Raw genomic sequence first — 13,307 nt, 5'->3', positions numbered from 1 at the left:
TGTGACGGGCCTCGGGGGCCACACAGGGCCTGACGTTGCTGCAGGGACACAGGAGCTGTTCCCTTCCCTGTGGGCTTCTGCTGGGACTTTCCAGCCGCAGGGCCCGCACTGCAGGAGCAGGAATCCACCCCACAAACCAAGGCAGGGCAGCACCTCCAAGCCCCACAGAAGCGGTTTTAATTTCAGGACACGTGATGGTCTTGTGTCCCCCATAGGCCAGCACGGCCAGCACTTGGAGCTCTCCAGTTCTTCTTGGCCCCAGCCCGGCCTGCACATGTGCCCCTCTGTCCTCTGAGAAGAGCCCCACGGTGTGCGTGCCGGCTCAGATCATCCGCCACGTGGTCTCGGGGTCCTGGGCCTCCCTGGATCAGGAGAACGGGGGCGCCTCGGCCAGCGGGCGGGACATGCTCTGTATGGCCCACTGCAAGATGCCCTCGAAAGAGTGCTGCAAGACAACAGGCCCTGGTGGGTCCTCAGAGAGGACTGCCCGCCCCGCCCCGCCCCACCCGAGTCACACCCTCTGACCCTCGGGGTCAAGGGCAGGGAGGAGGACCACTGGCAGCAGGAGACTCCTTGTCCAGTGCTCCTCGCTGAGCTCAGAGCAGGGCCTCCCCGGCTCTTCTGCCTCTTGGGTGGCTTCTTCCCTGTGGTGAGGCGGGGCCAGTCCCTCCTCATTCCGCTCAGGGGTCTGATGCTCCAACAGGACTGGGGGGTCCGGGGAGGCCCTCCAGTGCCCCAAATACCTGCCCCGCCTCAGAACTATGACACCCTCACCCAGGGCCTGAGTCACCTGTCCCTCTCAGGACCTGGAGTCTCCAGACATCTGCAGTGTTGGGGGTCTGCCTGTATCTGACCCACCACACAGGGCAGGTGGGTGGTGGAAACCTGAAGGACCAGGCTGACACTGAGGAGGCCATGTTGGCCACTTGTGGCGTGGGAGCAACTAGAGGACTTTGTCCTCCTGTAAAACAATGAGGCACCTGAAAAACAGATGCTCTTCCCAGGAAACCTACCTGCTCCTCCTAGGGAGCAGCGGGCTGAGGGGAGAGAGAGGGACAGAGGCGCTGGGTCCAACCTACCCCAGTGCCCCTGGGGAACAGGGTGGGCTGCAGCACTGTGAGCTGGTGCTGAGAGCCCGTGGGCCCTGGGCCTCTGGGGTCCTGGCTCTGATGACCTAGTGTGCCTGCTGGAAGTGGGAGGGGCTCAGTGTGGGGTGGCAGCCCTGGGGCTCTTGTGTGGGCATGGCAGGGCCAGCGCCCTCCTGGAGGAGCAGGGGCAGGGACGGCCCTGACCTCCCCTCTGAGGAGCCCTGTTGCCTGCAATGCTCCTACTGCCCACGTGGGGACTGAGGTCCTGGCTGAGGTGGGGGCAGTGGAGGAGGAGTGGGCATCTCCCAGGCCAGGTGACCATTACCTCACTCAGGAGGGACTCCAGGTCATCCCTGTGTAGAACTGGCTCCTGACCTGCAGAGTCATCTCCCGCCTGGAACCGAGAGAGGGAAGAGTCAACCCCACCCTGCAGCTTTGCTGGGAACACAGAAACAGGCTTCCTCAGAGAGTTGGCAGGCCTGGGGGCCTGGGGCGCTGCCGCCGGCGGGCACAAGAGCATATTCTAATGCTGAACCCTTGGGGCAGCAGCATGCGGCAGGGTGGGCAGAAGTGAGCTCAGGGCTGCCTGCCCCCAAGGGTTCCACAGGCCTCTGGGACTTTGAGAAGTGGCCAGGAGACCCAAGGCCCAGAGAGAGAAGGTGGGGTCTGGCGCCAGCCGGTCAGTGGCCTACGAGCATGCCAGGCCCGCGGGGATGAGGCCCCAGCCATCCCCAGGCTTATGGGTGAGGCAGGAGAGGGCCCCACATGATGCTGAATCACATGAAATTGCTGGGTTTGTAGCTCAAAATCGCTGAATCTCAGGTCTTCCACACTGTCTGGTCTGGTCTGGGCATACAGGCCCCAGAGGTGGGGTTGGCCCTGGGTGGTGGAGCAGGAGCAACCCAGGGGTCTGCCTGGGGACTGTGGGTGCTGCTGCTTTCCCCTGTGGGAGAGGACCAGGAAGCAAGGGCCCAGCAGGCTCTGTGGTGTCCCTGAATACACCAGTGCCCACCCGTGGGACAGGAGAGACTTGTAAAACAGCAGGGAGCTGGCCCAGGCCGGGGTTCCACTGGAGCCCCTGGGGGTCAGGGCAGAAGCACTGCAGGCTCCTGTGTAGGCCTCCTTGTGCGTCTGACATCACGCCGGGCATGGGGACTGGAAGAAAGAGCTGCTGGCTGGGACCTCGGGTACTGTGCCCTCTGAGCGCCCTGGCTACAAAAGGCCCCACGTTCTGATTCCGTGGAGGACCGGGGTCAGCACCGGATTCGCGGCCTGTTTCAGCCCCAACCCACGACCTCCTCCCTCTGTCCCTTCACCCCTGCCCCGGGCAGCCCTGGGGGCCGGGGGCTCCTCAGGCCCATGGGCGAGCTCTGCATCCAAGGACTTCAAAATTGCTATTTTTTAGGACGTTTCCTTTTTAAGTAGATTTAAATTATCAAAAGAGTCGATTTATATGAAAAATACTTTATGAAAATAACTTAACACACGGTCAGTGGGTACAGCGTCTCCGCTGAGATGCGCTCCCCGCAAGGTACCGCCCCCCCAGACCCGCCCCGGTACCCACTGACCTTGGCCGGCCCAGCGGGCTGGCAGGCGGGGCTGGGGGCTGGCGCTCCCTCCCCGGCGGCGGGGCCTGGGTCTCCGGAGCAGGATTTGCAGTGCAGGCGGGTGCTGGCGGAGGGGCGGAGAGGCCTGGGTGGAATCCGGAGCTCCCTCTGCGGTGGGGACACCGGCCCTCCCTCCCCAACCCTCGCGTCCGGGCCGGCCGTGCCACTCACCCCAACTCACCCCGGCCTGGCGGCTCCAGCCGGAAAGTGGCAGCGCCAGTGGAAGGCGGCGGCGCAGTGCGCGCACCGAAGCGCGTCGGTCCCGTCCCCGCATACTCCGCACCGCGCGCCGAGCGCGGGACCCTGCACAAGAGCGATAGAGCGGGGTGGCTGGGAACCCGGGCCCTCCGCACCCTGCCTCGGGACCACCTCAGGGTTAGATGGCAGGTCAGTCCCCAGGGGACCGGGGCACCCAAGGGAAACTGCAAGGCTGCGAGTGGCAGCTGGAAGATAGTGAGTTCGGCGGCTCCCAAGTCCCCAGAGCGCAGGAACACCTCAGCACCTTCAGGCTGTGCCCTGCAGACAGAGCCCCTGAGCTGGCCCAGAGGGGGGGGGGGTGCCAGAGGGGCTATGGCGGGGAGAAGCCATTGGGTCCTTACTGTCTTGCCTTCAGAGGGCTCAAGGTGGTGATGCCCCGGCTCCCGGGTTGGGTGTTTGGAAGCAGGGAATGTGTCGCCCCTGCTGTACCCCCTCTTCCACATCCCAGCAGCCTCCTCCATCGTCCCCCCCTAGCCGCTCTGCTTCCTCCTTCCTCCCCAAACCCTGAACCCCTCTGATTCCTACTCCAGTTCTCTCAGGTGTGGAGGGTTGGCTTCACTGTTGGCATAATCGGCTCTCCTATTTCAGGTTCACCCGACTGCCCTGAAGGTTCCTAGCCCCCCCAAGACAGTGCCCTGCCCCCAGTGCTGCCCCCTCACTCACCTGCTGCCCCTCTGGGTTGGCACTCATCAGGGAGGGGCACAGGGCAGGAGGGTCCAGCACTGGCAGGGTGACTATGGGAGTCGGGGCAAGCAGGTGTGTGTGGGCGAAAGTGGTGTCCACAGCAGGGAGTGGCTCCCTGGGCAGGCCTCTCACCTCCTCTCCTGCTGGCCGCAGTCCCAGGGGGGCCTGGAACCCAAGAGTCAGCACTCCAAGGGGCTGCAAGACACTGCTCAGCCCCTCCTGGAGTCAGTGACCAGAGGGATCTTGGAACTTGGGCCTGGGGAAGGGGTGACGTGGTGGGAAGAACCCCATAGTGGGTTCTGGGATGTAGAGACCTGGATGCAAGTCCCGGTTCCGGGGCCCTCCACAAGGTCTTTGGCCCTTTCCCCACCTGAGAACAGGGTGCCCCGTAGCCTTAGGGCCCCAGAGAAAACACTGGGCATGCACAGGGCACGGTCATAGCCTCAGGACTTTGCTGCAACAGAAGGCTCCGAGCACCTTTGGAGAGTGTTATCAGTGGTCACAGTGAAGCCCCAAGGGTGCTGGGGGACAGAGCTGAGGCCCCCCCGTCAGAGCAGGGTAAGGGTAGTTTCCCACACCCTGGACCCTGCAGGAAGTTCATGGAGAGTTCCGACTATAGGGTCAAATTGATCAGGCAGGGGATGGGCACAGTTCTACCCTGGGGCAGGCCCAACGCAGGGGTGGCCAGGAGGTAGGACTCCAGAGGGGCAGGACACAGGAAGGTCACCCAGCCTGGGGGCAGGCCTGGGCATACCGTGGGCTCTGCAGGTGGCTCTGGGGGCCGGGGCTCCTCAGCCTGGGGCAGGCCCTGCTGGACTCTCCCCTGGAGGCAGCATGCGCATCTCCAGGTGCCGCTGCTCGTGTGGCCACCAGTCAGAAGCATGCAAGACAAAGCAGAGACTATAGATGGACTCCCAGATCCACAGGCAAGGGAGGCCTGGCCCTCTGCAAGCCACCATGTCCTTTTCTAGGTGGGGAAGTGGAGCAGGAGAGCCCAGACGTGGGATATTGACCCCTAGTGGGATAGCCTTGGCCAGCGTGGTCAGGGTGCCCTACGAGTGCTTCTCGGATGAACCCCCATACTTTCCAGTGCCCAGTACCCTGCAGTGGTCTGTGCCTGTCTGTCACAGGGTGCTCAGCTGGTGGGCCCCCCTCAGCTGGTCCACCCACGTTTCCACAAGGGAATGATGCCCAGGACTAGGCGACGGTTAGGGCAAAGGGGAGAGGAAGAATGTGAGCACCAGAGGGGTGGAGGGAGGGCCTGGCTGGACCTTCCTTCCAGAGTCAGAGGGGCTCAGAGAGATGAGACCCAGCGGGAGCGCAGGGCAGAACGGGTCTGGGTCCCCTCGGCCACCCCTCCCACAGACTGCCCTGCTCAGATGTGGACTGAGAAGGCTTCACACCCCACCAAGGTCAGGGTCTCACGGCATGGTCAGTGACCCCAGCCCTTGGAGGTGGTGTCAGCCCTTGGGGACTGGGGCTCTGTAGCCTCTGTGTCCCCCAGCCCACCTGGGAGCAGGACTCTGGGGTGCCTAGGAAGGGGGTGGATGTCCCTAAGGCCAGAGGGCATGGGATGGCCACCTTTGCCTTGGGCCTCTGTGCTTGGGGCATTGCTGCCCTCAGGGGTCCTGTGGACCTGGGTAAACTATGTGGACAAGCAAGGAGGCAGGTGACCTGGGGTGAGAACCCAGGCCCCGCTCACAGCCAGCCCCTGAACCAAAGCCCCCCAGGAGGGCCTCAACTCCCCCCTTGGATCCAGAGTCTTCTGGGTGTCTTCTCATTCAGGGTCAGTGGATGGCAGCCTCCATGATGCCAGGCGACGCGCTCACCTGGGAATTTCCCGCAGTGGAGGGGACAGGCAGGCCAGGTGGAAGGCCCGGGGGCAGCCGTCACAGCAGATGAGCTCCCCGCCGTCCCGGCACATGGCACACTCGTCCTCGTTCTTCTGGCGCAGGCAAGAGTGAGCCATGCAGACCCTGGAGGGGGCACCCTCCCCGACAGCCCCTCCCCTGCAATGGCCCCGCCTGCAGCGCCTCATCTCTGGGGACCTGGACTCCCAGGGCCCTCCCAGCCTTCTTGCTGGCCCACAGCCTGTCCACCTCTAGGGTTCTAGCTCTGGCACAGACCTGCCAGGCCATCCCTCATAGAAGAAGCCCTTTCACTCGTGGCCCCTGGGTTCCTGGTGGCCCCCTGGCCTGTACTCCACCCTCAGGCAGCCCCTGAGGAGGGGCCCCCAGGAGTCTCCTATCAGCCCCAGGCACCTGCTGCTCCCTCCCCTGGGCCTCCACCCTCCCGGGCCTCTGCCTGGGTAGTGAGCATCCTGTAGCCAGGAGTCGGGACAGCACATCCTCCAGGAGCACCAGGCCACCAGGCTGGTCCTGCAGTGACCTTCACACTCAAGGCAATATTCATGGCATGGGACAGCCAGGACACTGCTACAGAGCAGGACAGGACTATCCACCCTGGGTGCCCAAGGCCAGCAGAGCGCCTGGAACCAAGTGCTGGGATTTGTAACCAAGGATGGCAGACACTGTCCACCTCACCAAGAGGTAGTGCTGGGAGCCAAGGACAGCTGGACATCCCTGAGGATCCTCCAGCTCTGCCTGGCAACAGTCCCCGCCACCCCCTAGCCGAGAGACGCTCACTCAGCCTGGACCAACACTGATTTCAAAAGTCCAAGAGGATCTCACTTTTCAGACTCATTTGAAACTTGTGTTTTATCAGAAAAACATGCAGCCGGGAAGGGGAGGGGCAGGGGGAGGAGATGCTTGGCCTGGGCAGGAGCTCTGGCCTCTGTGCTTCAGGCACCTAAGTGCCCAGGACAAGCGCAGAGGCCTCAGAAAGACCTGCCTGGGGCCAGGGGAGGTGGTCTCCTCTCACGGCCTAGGGCGTTACCTGGTGCAGTTGGGGCTCACCCGGGAGGGCTGGAAGGACTGGGATCCTGTCTTGCTGGATAATCCTCTGCTCACCTCCACCCTGCAAGGGAGAAGAGGGCCAAGTGGAGGGACCCTGGGCACTCAGGGGCACCTGTGGCCACTGGCACCAGGTGCGTCTTGACAGCAGCCCCCAGCTTCCTAGCAGAGCCCAGGCCCAGGGCAGCACAATTGCCAGGTGGGGAGGGGGAGGGGCTCCACCCCAGCCTCCCCAGGGCCCAGCCTTCCTCAGGGGGTCAAGGCAGTGCTTACTGGGACAGAGCCCTGGGCTCCCTTGGCTCGGACCAGAGGCTTCAGACCCCCACCGCTGCGCGTCTTGCTCTTGCCACCTCCGCCAGGGTCTTCAAACTTGCTGGGAGTGTGAAACTCCCCCCCAACCTGGATGCACTTCTTGGAGCCCCCTGGGAGGAGATGCCAGCTGTCCTGGGCTCACAGCCTCCCACAGCCCCAGCCACTACTGGGGTGGGGTGTGTGGCAGAGACGGGCTGCAGAGCTGTGACTTGCTGCCCCTCTGTCACCCCCCTCCCATCCCAGCCAAGGCAGGTCCAGGTGCCGGGCACTGTGCCACACTCGACAGGCCCCCAAATCCACTCGCCCCCAGAACCTCACAATAGAACCCCATCTGGAAATAGGGTCTTTGTAGATGTAATTGATAACATGAGGTCACCCTGGACCCTAAACCCAATGACTGGTGTGGAGAGGCCATGTGAGACAGGCAAAACCTGGGGTGAGGCCACCATAGCCCAGGAGTACGGGCAGCCCCAGACAGGAGGGACCTCCCAGAGCCCGCAGAGGGTATGGCCCTGCCCACACCTCCCCTGGGGGTCTGTTGAGGCCACCAGTCTGGCGGTCATGGTAACAGCCCTAGCTCACTCATACAGGGCCCTGGGGACCACCCCTGATGGGGAGACCAGGGCTGGCATCTGCTCCCAGGCCCACTCTGGCCGTCCTTGGTGTAGTCCGTGTCCAGCTCAGAGAGAACTCTGTGGCAGGGACAGTGGAGTGGATGATGCGATGGCTGGTGGTCTGCCACCAGTAGGCCCTGCTGGGTCCTGGTCAGATGACACACTGGCTCCCGATAGTCAGAGACTGGCTGCCTGGTAGGTAGGTCACTGGCTAGCTTCCTGGGGCTCAGGAGAAGGGCCTGGCCAGGGTGGGGGGGGACTGGACACCTCGTCACCGGCGGCACCAGAGCAGGGATGGAACCGGGGGCAGCAGGACACGAGGCTGCAGGCCATCCCCAGTGGAGAGAAGGGTAAACTGAGGGTGTGACCTGTGTCCCAGCCGTCCCATCTGTGGAGAGCAGGTGACCTGGGGCGACGGGCATCCTGTGCTGGGGTGGCCTGGACCGCTGGCTGGGCAGAAATCCCTCCCACTCAGGGAAGTTCAGCGTCTCAGCCCCTCCAAAGCCCACGGAGCCAGTGCAGGAAGCTGGCTGCCTCCACTCTGGGACCACCAGGGAGCAGAGGGGAGGGTCCCCATTGCCACCCTCTCCCCACCCCGTGCATCTACCTGACCCAAACACCTGCTGGATGAGGATCCCCTCCATGGCCCCGTGGACTCCTGGGACGTCCCCAGAGGACACAGCCACAGTTCTCTGGACTGAAGCAGACAGGGTCTGAATTCCTGGGGAAGGGACCACCCAAATGGGGGTTGTCGCCTGGGAAGATGGCTCCTGAGCCCCACTCCGTCCTGGGCAGCTCTGAGCACAGGGCGTCTGTGGGCCAGTGTCCTGGGCAGCGGGAGAGCAGTGCAGGCTGCGCCAGTGAGGAGCAGGATGCTTCCCTCACACATGGCCTGGGCCTTGGGGCCGGGATCACAGGAGGGCAGAGGGGGCTGAAGAGGTCCCAGTGCAGGACAGTGTGGAGTCCCTGGAGGTCACACTAAAACCCCAGGCATCCCCTCTCTCGACATGTGCCTGCACAGGTTGGCCCGTGGGGCGAGAAGTCAGGCCAGCCTGGCCCTGCTCCCAAGTCAGCCCTCCACGGGTGTGAGCCCTTCCATCCAACCCCGGCCCCCGGCCCCCTGTGTCCCCAGCCCCTGTGTCCCCAGCTCCTGTGTCCCCAGTTCCCTGTGTCCCCAGCTCCCTGTGTCCCCGGCCCCCTGTGTCCCCGGCTCCTGTGTCCCCAGCTCCTGTGTCTCCAGCTCCTGTGTCGCCGGCTCCTGTGTCCCCGGCTCCTGTGTCCCCGGCTCCTGTGTCCCCAGCTCCCTGTGTCCCCAGCTCCTGTGTCCCCAGCTCCTGTGTCCCCAGCTCCCTGTGTCCCCTGCCCCCTGTGTCCCCAGCTCCTGTGTCCCCAGCTCCCTGTGTCCCCAGCTCCTGTGTCTCCAGCTCCCTGTGTCTCCAGCTCCCTGTGTCCCCGGCCCCCTGTGTCCCCGGCTCCTGTGTCCCCGGCTCCTGTGTCCCCAGCTCCCTGTGTCCCCGGCCCCCTGTGTCCCCAGCTCCTGTGTCCCCAGCTCCTGTGTCTCCAGCTCCCTGTGTCTCCAGCTCCTGTGTCCCCAGCTCCCTGTGTCCCCAGCTCCCTGTGTCCCCAGCTCCTGTGTCCCCAGCTCCTGTGTCCCCAGCTCCCTGTGTCCCCAGCTCCTGTGTCCCCAGCTCCTGTGTCCCCAGCTCCCTGTGTCCCCTGCCCCCTGTGTCCCCAGCTCCTGTGTCCCCAGCTCCCTGTGTCCCCAGCTCCTGTGTCCCCAGCTCCCGTGTCCCCAGTTCCCTGTGTCCCCAGCTCCCTGTGTCCCCAGCTCCCTGTGTCCCCAGCTCCCTGTGTCCCCGGCCCCCTGTGTCCCCGGCCCCCTGTGTCCCCAGCTCCTGTGTCTCCAGCTCCCTGTGTCTCCAGCTCCTGTGTCCCCAGCTCCCTGTGTCCCCATCTCCCTGTGTCCCCAGCTCCTGTGTCCCCAGCTCCTGTGTCCCCAGCTCCCTGTGTCCCCAGCTCCTGTGTCCCCAGCTCCTGTGTCCCCAGCTCCCTGTGTCCCCTGCCCCCTGTGTCCCCAGCTCCTGTGTCCCCAGCTCCTGTGTCCCCAGCTCCTGTGTCCCCAGTTCCCTGTGTCCCCGGCTCCTGTGTCCCCAGTTCCCTGTGTCCCCGGCCCCCTGTGTCCCCAGCTCCTGTGTCCCCAGCTCCTGTGTCCCCAGTTCCCTGTGTCCCCTGCCCCCTGTGTCCCCAGCTCCTGTGTCCCCGGCTCCTGTGTCCCCAGTTCCCTGTGTCCCCTGCCCCCTGTGTCCCCAGCTCCTGTGTCCCCGGCTCCTGTGTCCCCAGTTCCCTGTGTCCCCTGCCCCCTGTGTCCCCGGCTCCTGTGTCCCCGGCTCCTGTGTCCCCGGCTCCTGTGTCCCCGGCTCCCTGTGTCCCCGGCTCCTGTGTCCCCGGCTCCTGTGTCCCCTGCCCCCTGTGTCCCCAGCTCCTGTGTCCCCGGCTCCCTGTGTCCCCAGCTCCTGTGTCCCCAGCTCCTGTGTCCCCAGTTCCCTGTGTCCCCTGCCCCCGTGTCCCCGGCTCCCGTGTCCCCGGCTCCCTGTGTCCCCGGCTCCCGTGTCCCCGGCTCCCGTGTCCCCGGCTCCCGTGTCCCCGGCTCCCGTGTCCCCGGCTCCCTGTGTCCCCGGCTCCTGTGTCCCCGGCTCCTGTGTCCCCAGTTCCCTGTGTCCCCTGCCCCCTGTATCCCCAGCTCCTGTGTCCCCAGCTCCTGTGTCCCCAGCTCCCTGTGTCCCCGGCTCCTGTGTCCCCGGCTCCTGTGTCCCCAGCTCCCTGTGTCCCCGGCTCCCTGTGTCCCCGGCTCCCTGTGTCCCCGGCTCCTGTGTCCCCGGCTCCTGTGTTCCCTGCCCCCTGTGTCCCCTGCCCCCTGTGTCCCCGGCCCCCTGTGTCCCCGGCCCCCTGTGTCCCCGGCTCCTGTGTCCCCGGCTCCCTGTGTCCCCGGCTCCCTGTGTCCCCGGCTCCTGTGTCCCCGGCTCCTGTGTCCCCAGCTCCCTGTGTCCCCAGCTCCCTGGGCCCGGCCTTCTCACCGTTCCCCAGCGGGAGGCGCTGTGGCTCCACGTGGCCCTCTGCCTTCTTTGGCTTGGCTTTCACGTGGGAACCTGGAAGGGAGAGCTGGGGGCAGGGGGCTTCCACAGGGGCGGGGGGGACAATGCTGGTGGCCAGGTGGGAGGGCAGCAGGTGGAGTCAGGTGCTGGCCCTGACTCCCTGTGGGCTCCTTCATGGTACTGGGCTCTGGTTTCCTCAGCAGTAGAAAGGAAAATGGGGCCCTCCTGCCCCTTTACCACTTAAAAACTCAGACAGACCTGTCCAGGGTATCGCTCTCAGCACCCAGAGGCCTCTGCAGCCTGGACAGGCTGCTTCTGTGCCCAGGCAGGTGGGACAGACACCCTGGAGCCAGAAAGGGAGGGGGGTGGGACTCCTAGGGGAGACTGTGACCATGGCCATCTCCCACTGGATACCTGGGCTGGAGGTGCCCCTTGGGGTCAGGGCTGCTGATGGGGCAGCTCGAGGCTCCTATGGGGCCTTCCTCTTGGTGGGGGCTCTGGGTGGCAGTACTGAGACTTTGGGGCTCGCAGGAGGCTTCCTCCCCTTCCGGGGCTGGCTGAGGTCCACATCTGCAGCTCATGGGCAGGAGCAGGGCCTTAGAGCCTTTCCTTGGTATGGAGGATAGGACTGGACATCCTCAGAGCAAGGTGGACAAGTCCTCTGCCCTTTGCCTCTTAGAATCCAAGAGTCCTGGGGGGTCACCAGGGGCCTCCCCAGACGCCCCGACACACACCTTCCACCTCACACCAGCTGCCCCAATCCCCCAACAAGGCTGAACCCAACCAGGAGCCCAGCCCAGGGCCGGGCACACCTTTGGGGAAGCTGTCCAGGATGGGCCGCAGTCGACCATAGCGCTCTAGGTTGTAGTCCTTGAAGAGAACCCTCCAGAAGTCCAGGATGGCCGCAGTGTCCTGGGTCAGGAGCCAGGACAGGAGGGCGTGGAAGGCCTGGGAGCAGCCCTCCTTCTCCTTCAGACGAAGGGTCTCCTGCAGCAACAGCCAGGTGGGGCCTCTGAGTGGTGGCTTCTCCCACCAAGCTGGGAGGCAGCCGCGGACTGCAGGAGGCCTGGTCCCCTGGGCCCCTCCCCCGGTTCCCGGGGGCAGGGCCACCTGCACCTAGTCCTGGAGAGCTCCCGGCTCCTGGGGGAGGTGGCAGGAGGGCTGTGGCCGGTCCACGCCTGGCTTGTGGGCAGGGGAAGGGGAGGCTGGGAGGGCTGGGACAGCGATCCTGGCCACTAGTCCTGGGGTCATCCGCTGGCCTGTGGGCGGGGCCCACCTGGAACTTGTCCTCAGGGACCACGTCATGGTCGGCCAGCGCATGCAGCAGCGGAAAGGCGCTGTCCACAGCCACGGCAATCTCGGTGCGGTACAGTCTCAGGAGGCGGCGCAGCGCCGAGTCCCCAGCAGCCCGAGTGTCGCAGGCCATAGGGCTGGGTGGGGGTCCCAGGGCTGGGAGGCTGGCAGCCCCGCTCCCCACCACAGTGTCCCTCCACTTCAGGGTCCCTCTGCCTTGGAGTCCCTCTGAGCTCCTGGGCTGTCAGAGGCGTCTGCGTGCCCCGCCTGCGCTCCCTGCCGAGAAGCCCCTGTGGTCAGGCAGGGAGAGCTGCCAGCTCCAGAGAGCCTGGCAGGCCCGGCCCAGGGGCTCTGTTATACTGGCCCACCCTGGGAAGGGCAAAGGCCGCTGCCCAGGAGCCAATCAGGGCAGGGGCTTTTGCTGCAAGGATTGCAAATTGGCCTGTGATAAGGGAAGGTGCCCTAGGCAGCCAGCCTGCCCCGCCTCCTCCTCTCCCTGGAGAGCTGCAGGCCAAGCCCTGGACCTACTGACCCTCAGGGCTACTGCCTTGGGGCCCGGTGCAGCAGAGGAGCTCAGGGGAGGGCTCCGGCTTCCCCCTTCTGTCCTGGGTGAGAAGTCAGGACAGTGCCCCTAGCCTCTTCTGAGCTGGCCAGACATGGTGGCACCTCCAAGTGGCACTAATGAGAAACGTCCACAGGGGTTGGTGCTAGATGGGGGCACTGGCCCCTGGGGGACCTGCACACTTGGTGGAGGGTCCCTCCTCAGTGTTCCAGATCTGGGGCTGTGGGGATCAGGTGGAGGGCCCCAGTTTGATGGAGGAGTGGGATGGGCTTTTGAGCTTCACCCTCCCTGGGGTGACTCCAGGCATAGTCCACTCCTTCTCTGAGCAGCAAAAGTGAAGAAACAAGAGGGTGGACACAGGCCACCCTCCTGCAATCCCAGTGACCAGGAGGCTGGGTCCAGAGGATGGCAGGTTTGACGTCAGTGTGAACCTCAGCAAGTTAGAAGACGTTTTCCTGTCCTCAGTGAAGGGGAGAGGACAAAGGAGGAAGGAGGAGGGAGGAGGGGAGGAGGGAGGAGGGAGGGGAGGGGGAGGGGAGGAGGGAGGGGAGGAGGAGGAGGGAGGAGGAAGGAGGGGGGAGGAGGAGGGAGGGAGGGAGGAGGAAGGAAGGAGGGAGGAAGGGAGGAGGGAGGAGGGAGGGAGGAAGGAAGGGAGGGAGGAGGAGGGAGGAGGAGGGAGGAGGGAGGGAGGGAGGAGGGAGGAGGGAGGGAGGAGGAGGAAGGAGGGAGGAAGGAGGGAGGGAGGAGGGAGGAGAGAGGGAGGGAGGAAGGAGGGAGGGAGTGGGGGAGGAGGGAGGAGGGAGGAGGAGGGAGGAGGGAGGGAGGAGGGAGGAGGAGGAGGGAAGAGGAAGGAGGGAGGGAGGAGGAGGAAGGAGGGAGAGAGGA

At 65.0% G+C, this 13,307-nt stretch overlaps 1 protein-coding gene across 1 annotated transcript; it reads right to left on the bottom strand.

Annotated features, from left to right (window-relative positions):
• Positions 1 to 216: 216 nt before the first annotated feature.
• On the bottom strand, positions 217 to 11,993 carry AIRE (autoimmune regulator; the record flags this gene model as incomplete). The annotated part of the gene is given in 15 exon segments (XM_081301995.1): positions 217 to 445; positions 1,414 to 1,476; positions 2,657 to 2,759; positions 2,877 to 2,998; positions 3,617 to 3,802; positions 4,392 to 4,491; positions 5,467 to 5,582; positions 6,533 to 6,613; positions 6,823 to 6,971; positions 8,083 to 8,196; positions 10,550 to 10,621; positions 10,982 to 11,036; positions 11,040 to 11,137; positions 11,380 to 11,554; positions 11,844 to 11,993. Coding segments are annotated over 15 exon segments (1,662 nt in total). The 3' UTR covers positions 217 to 367.
• Between the last annotated feature and the right edge of the window lie 1,314 nt (positions 11,994 to 13,307).

This window comes from Spermophilus citellus (genome assembly GCF_964194105.1).
Source record: "Spermophilus citellus genome assembly, chromosome: 7".
Taxonomy (NCBI): Eukaryota; Metazoa; Chordata; class Mammalia; order Rodentia; family Sciuridae; genus Spermophilus; species Spermophilus citellus.
Note: the sequence above shows the minus strand (reverse complement) of the source record. Positions and strands in the feature narration are given on the sequence as shown.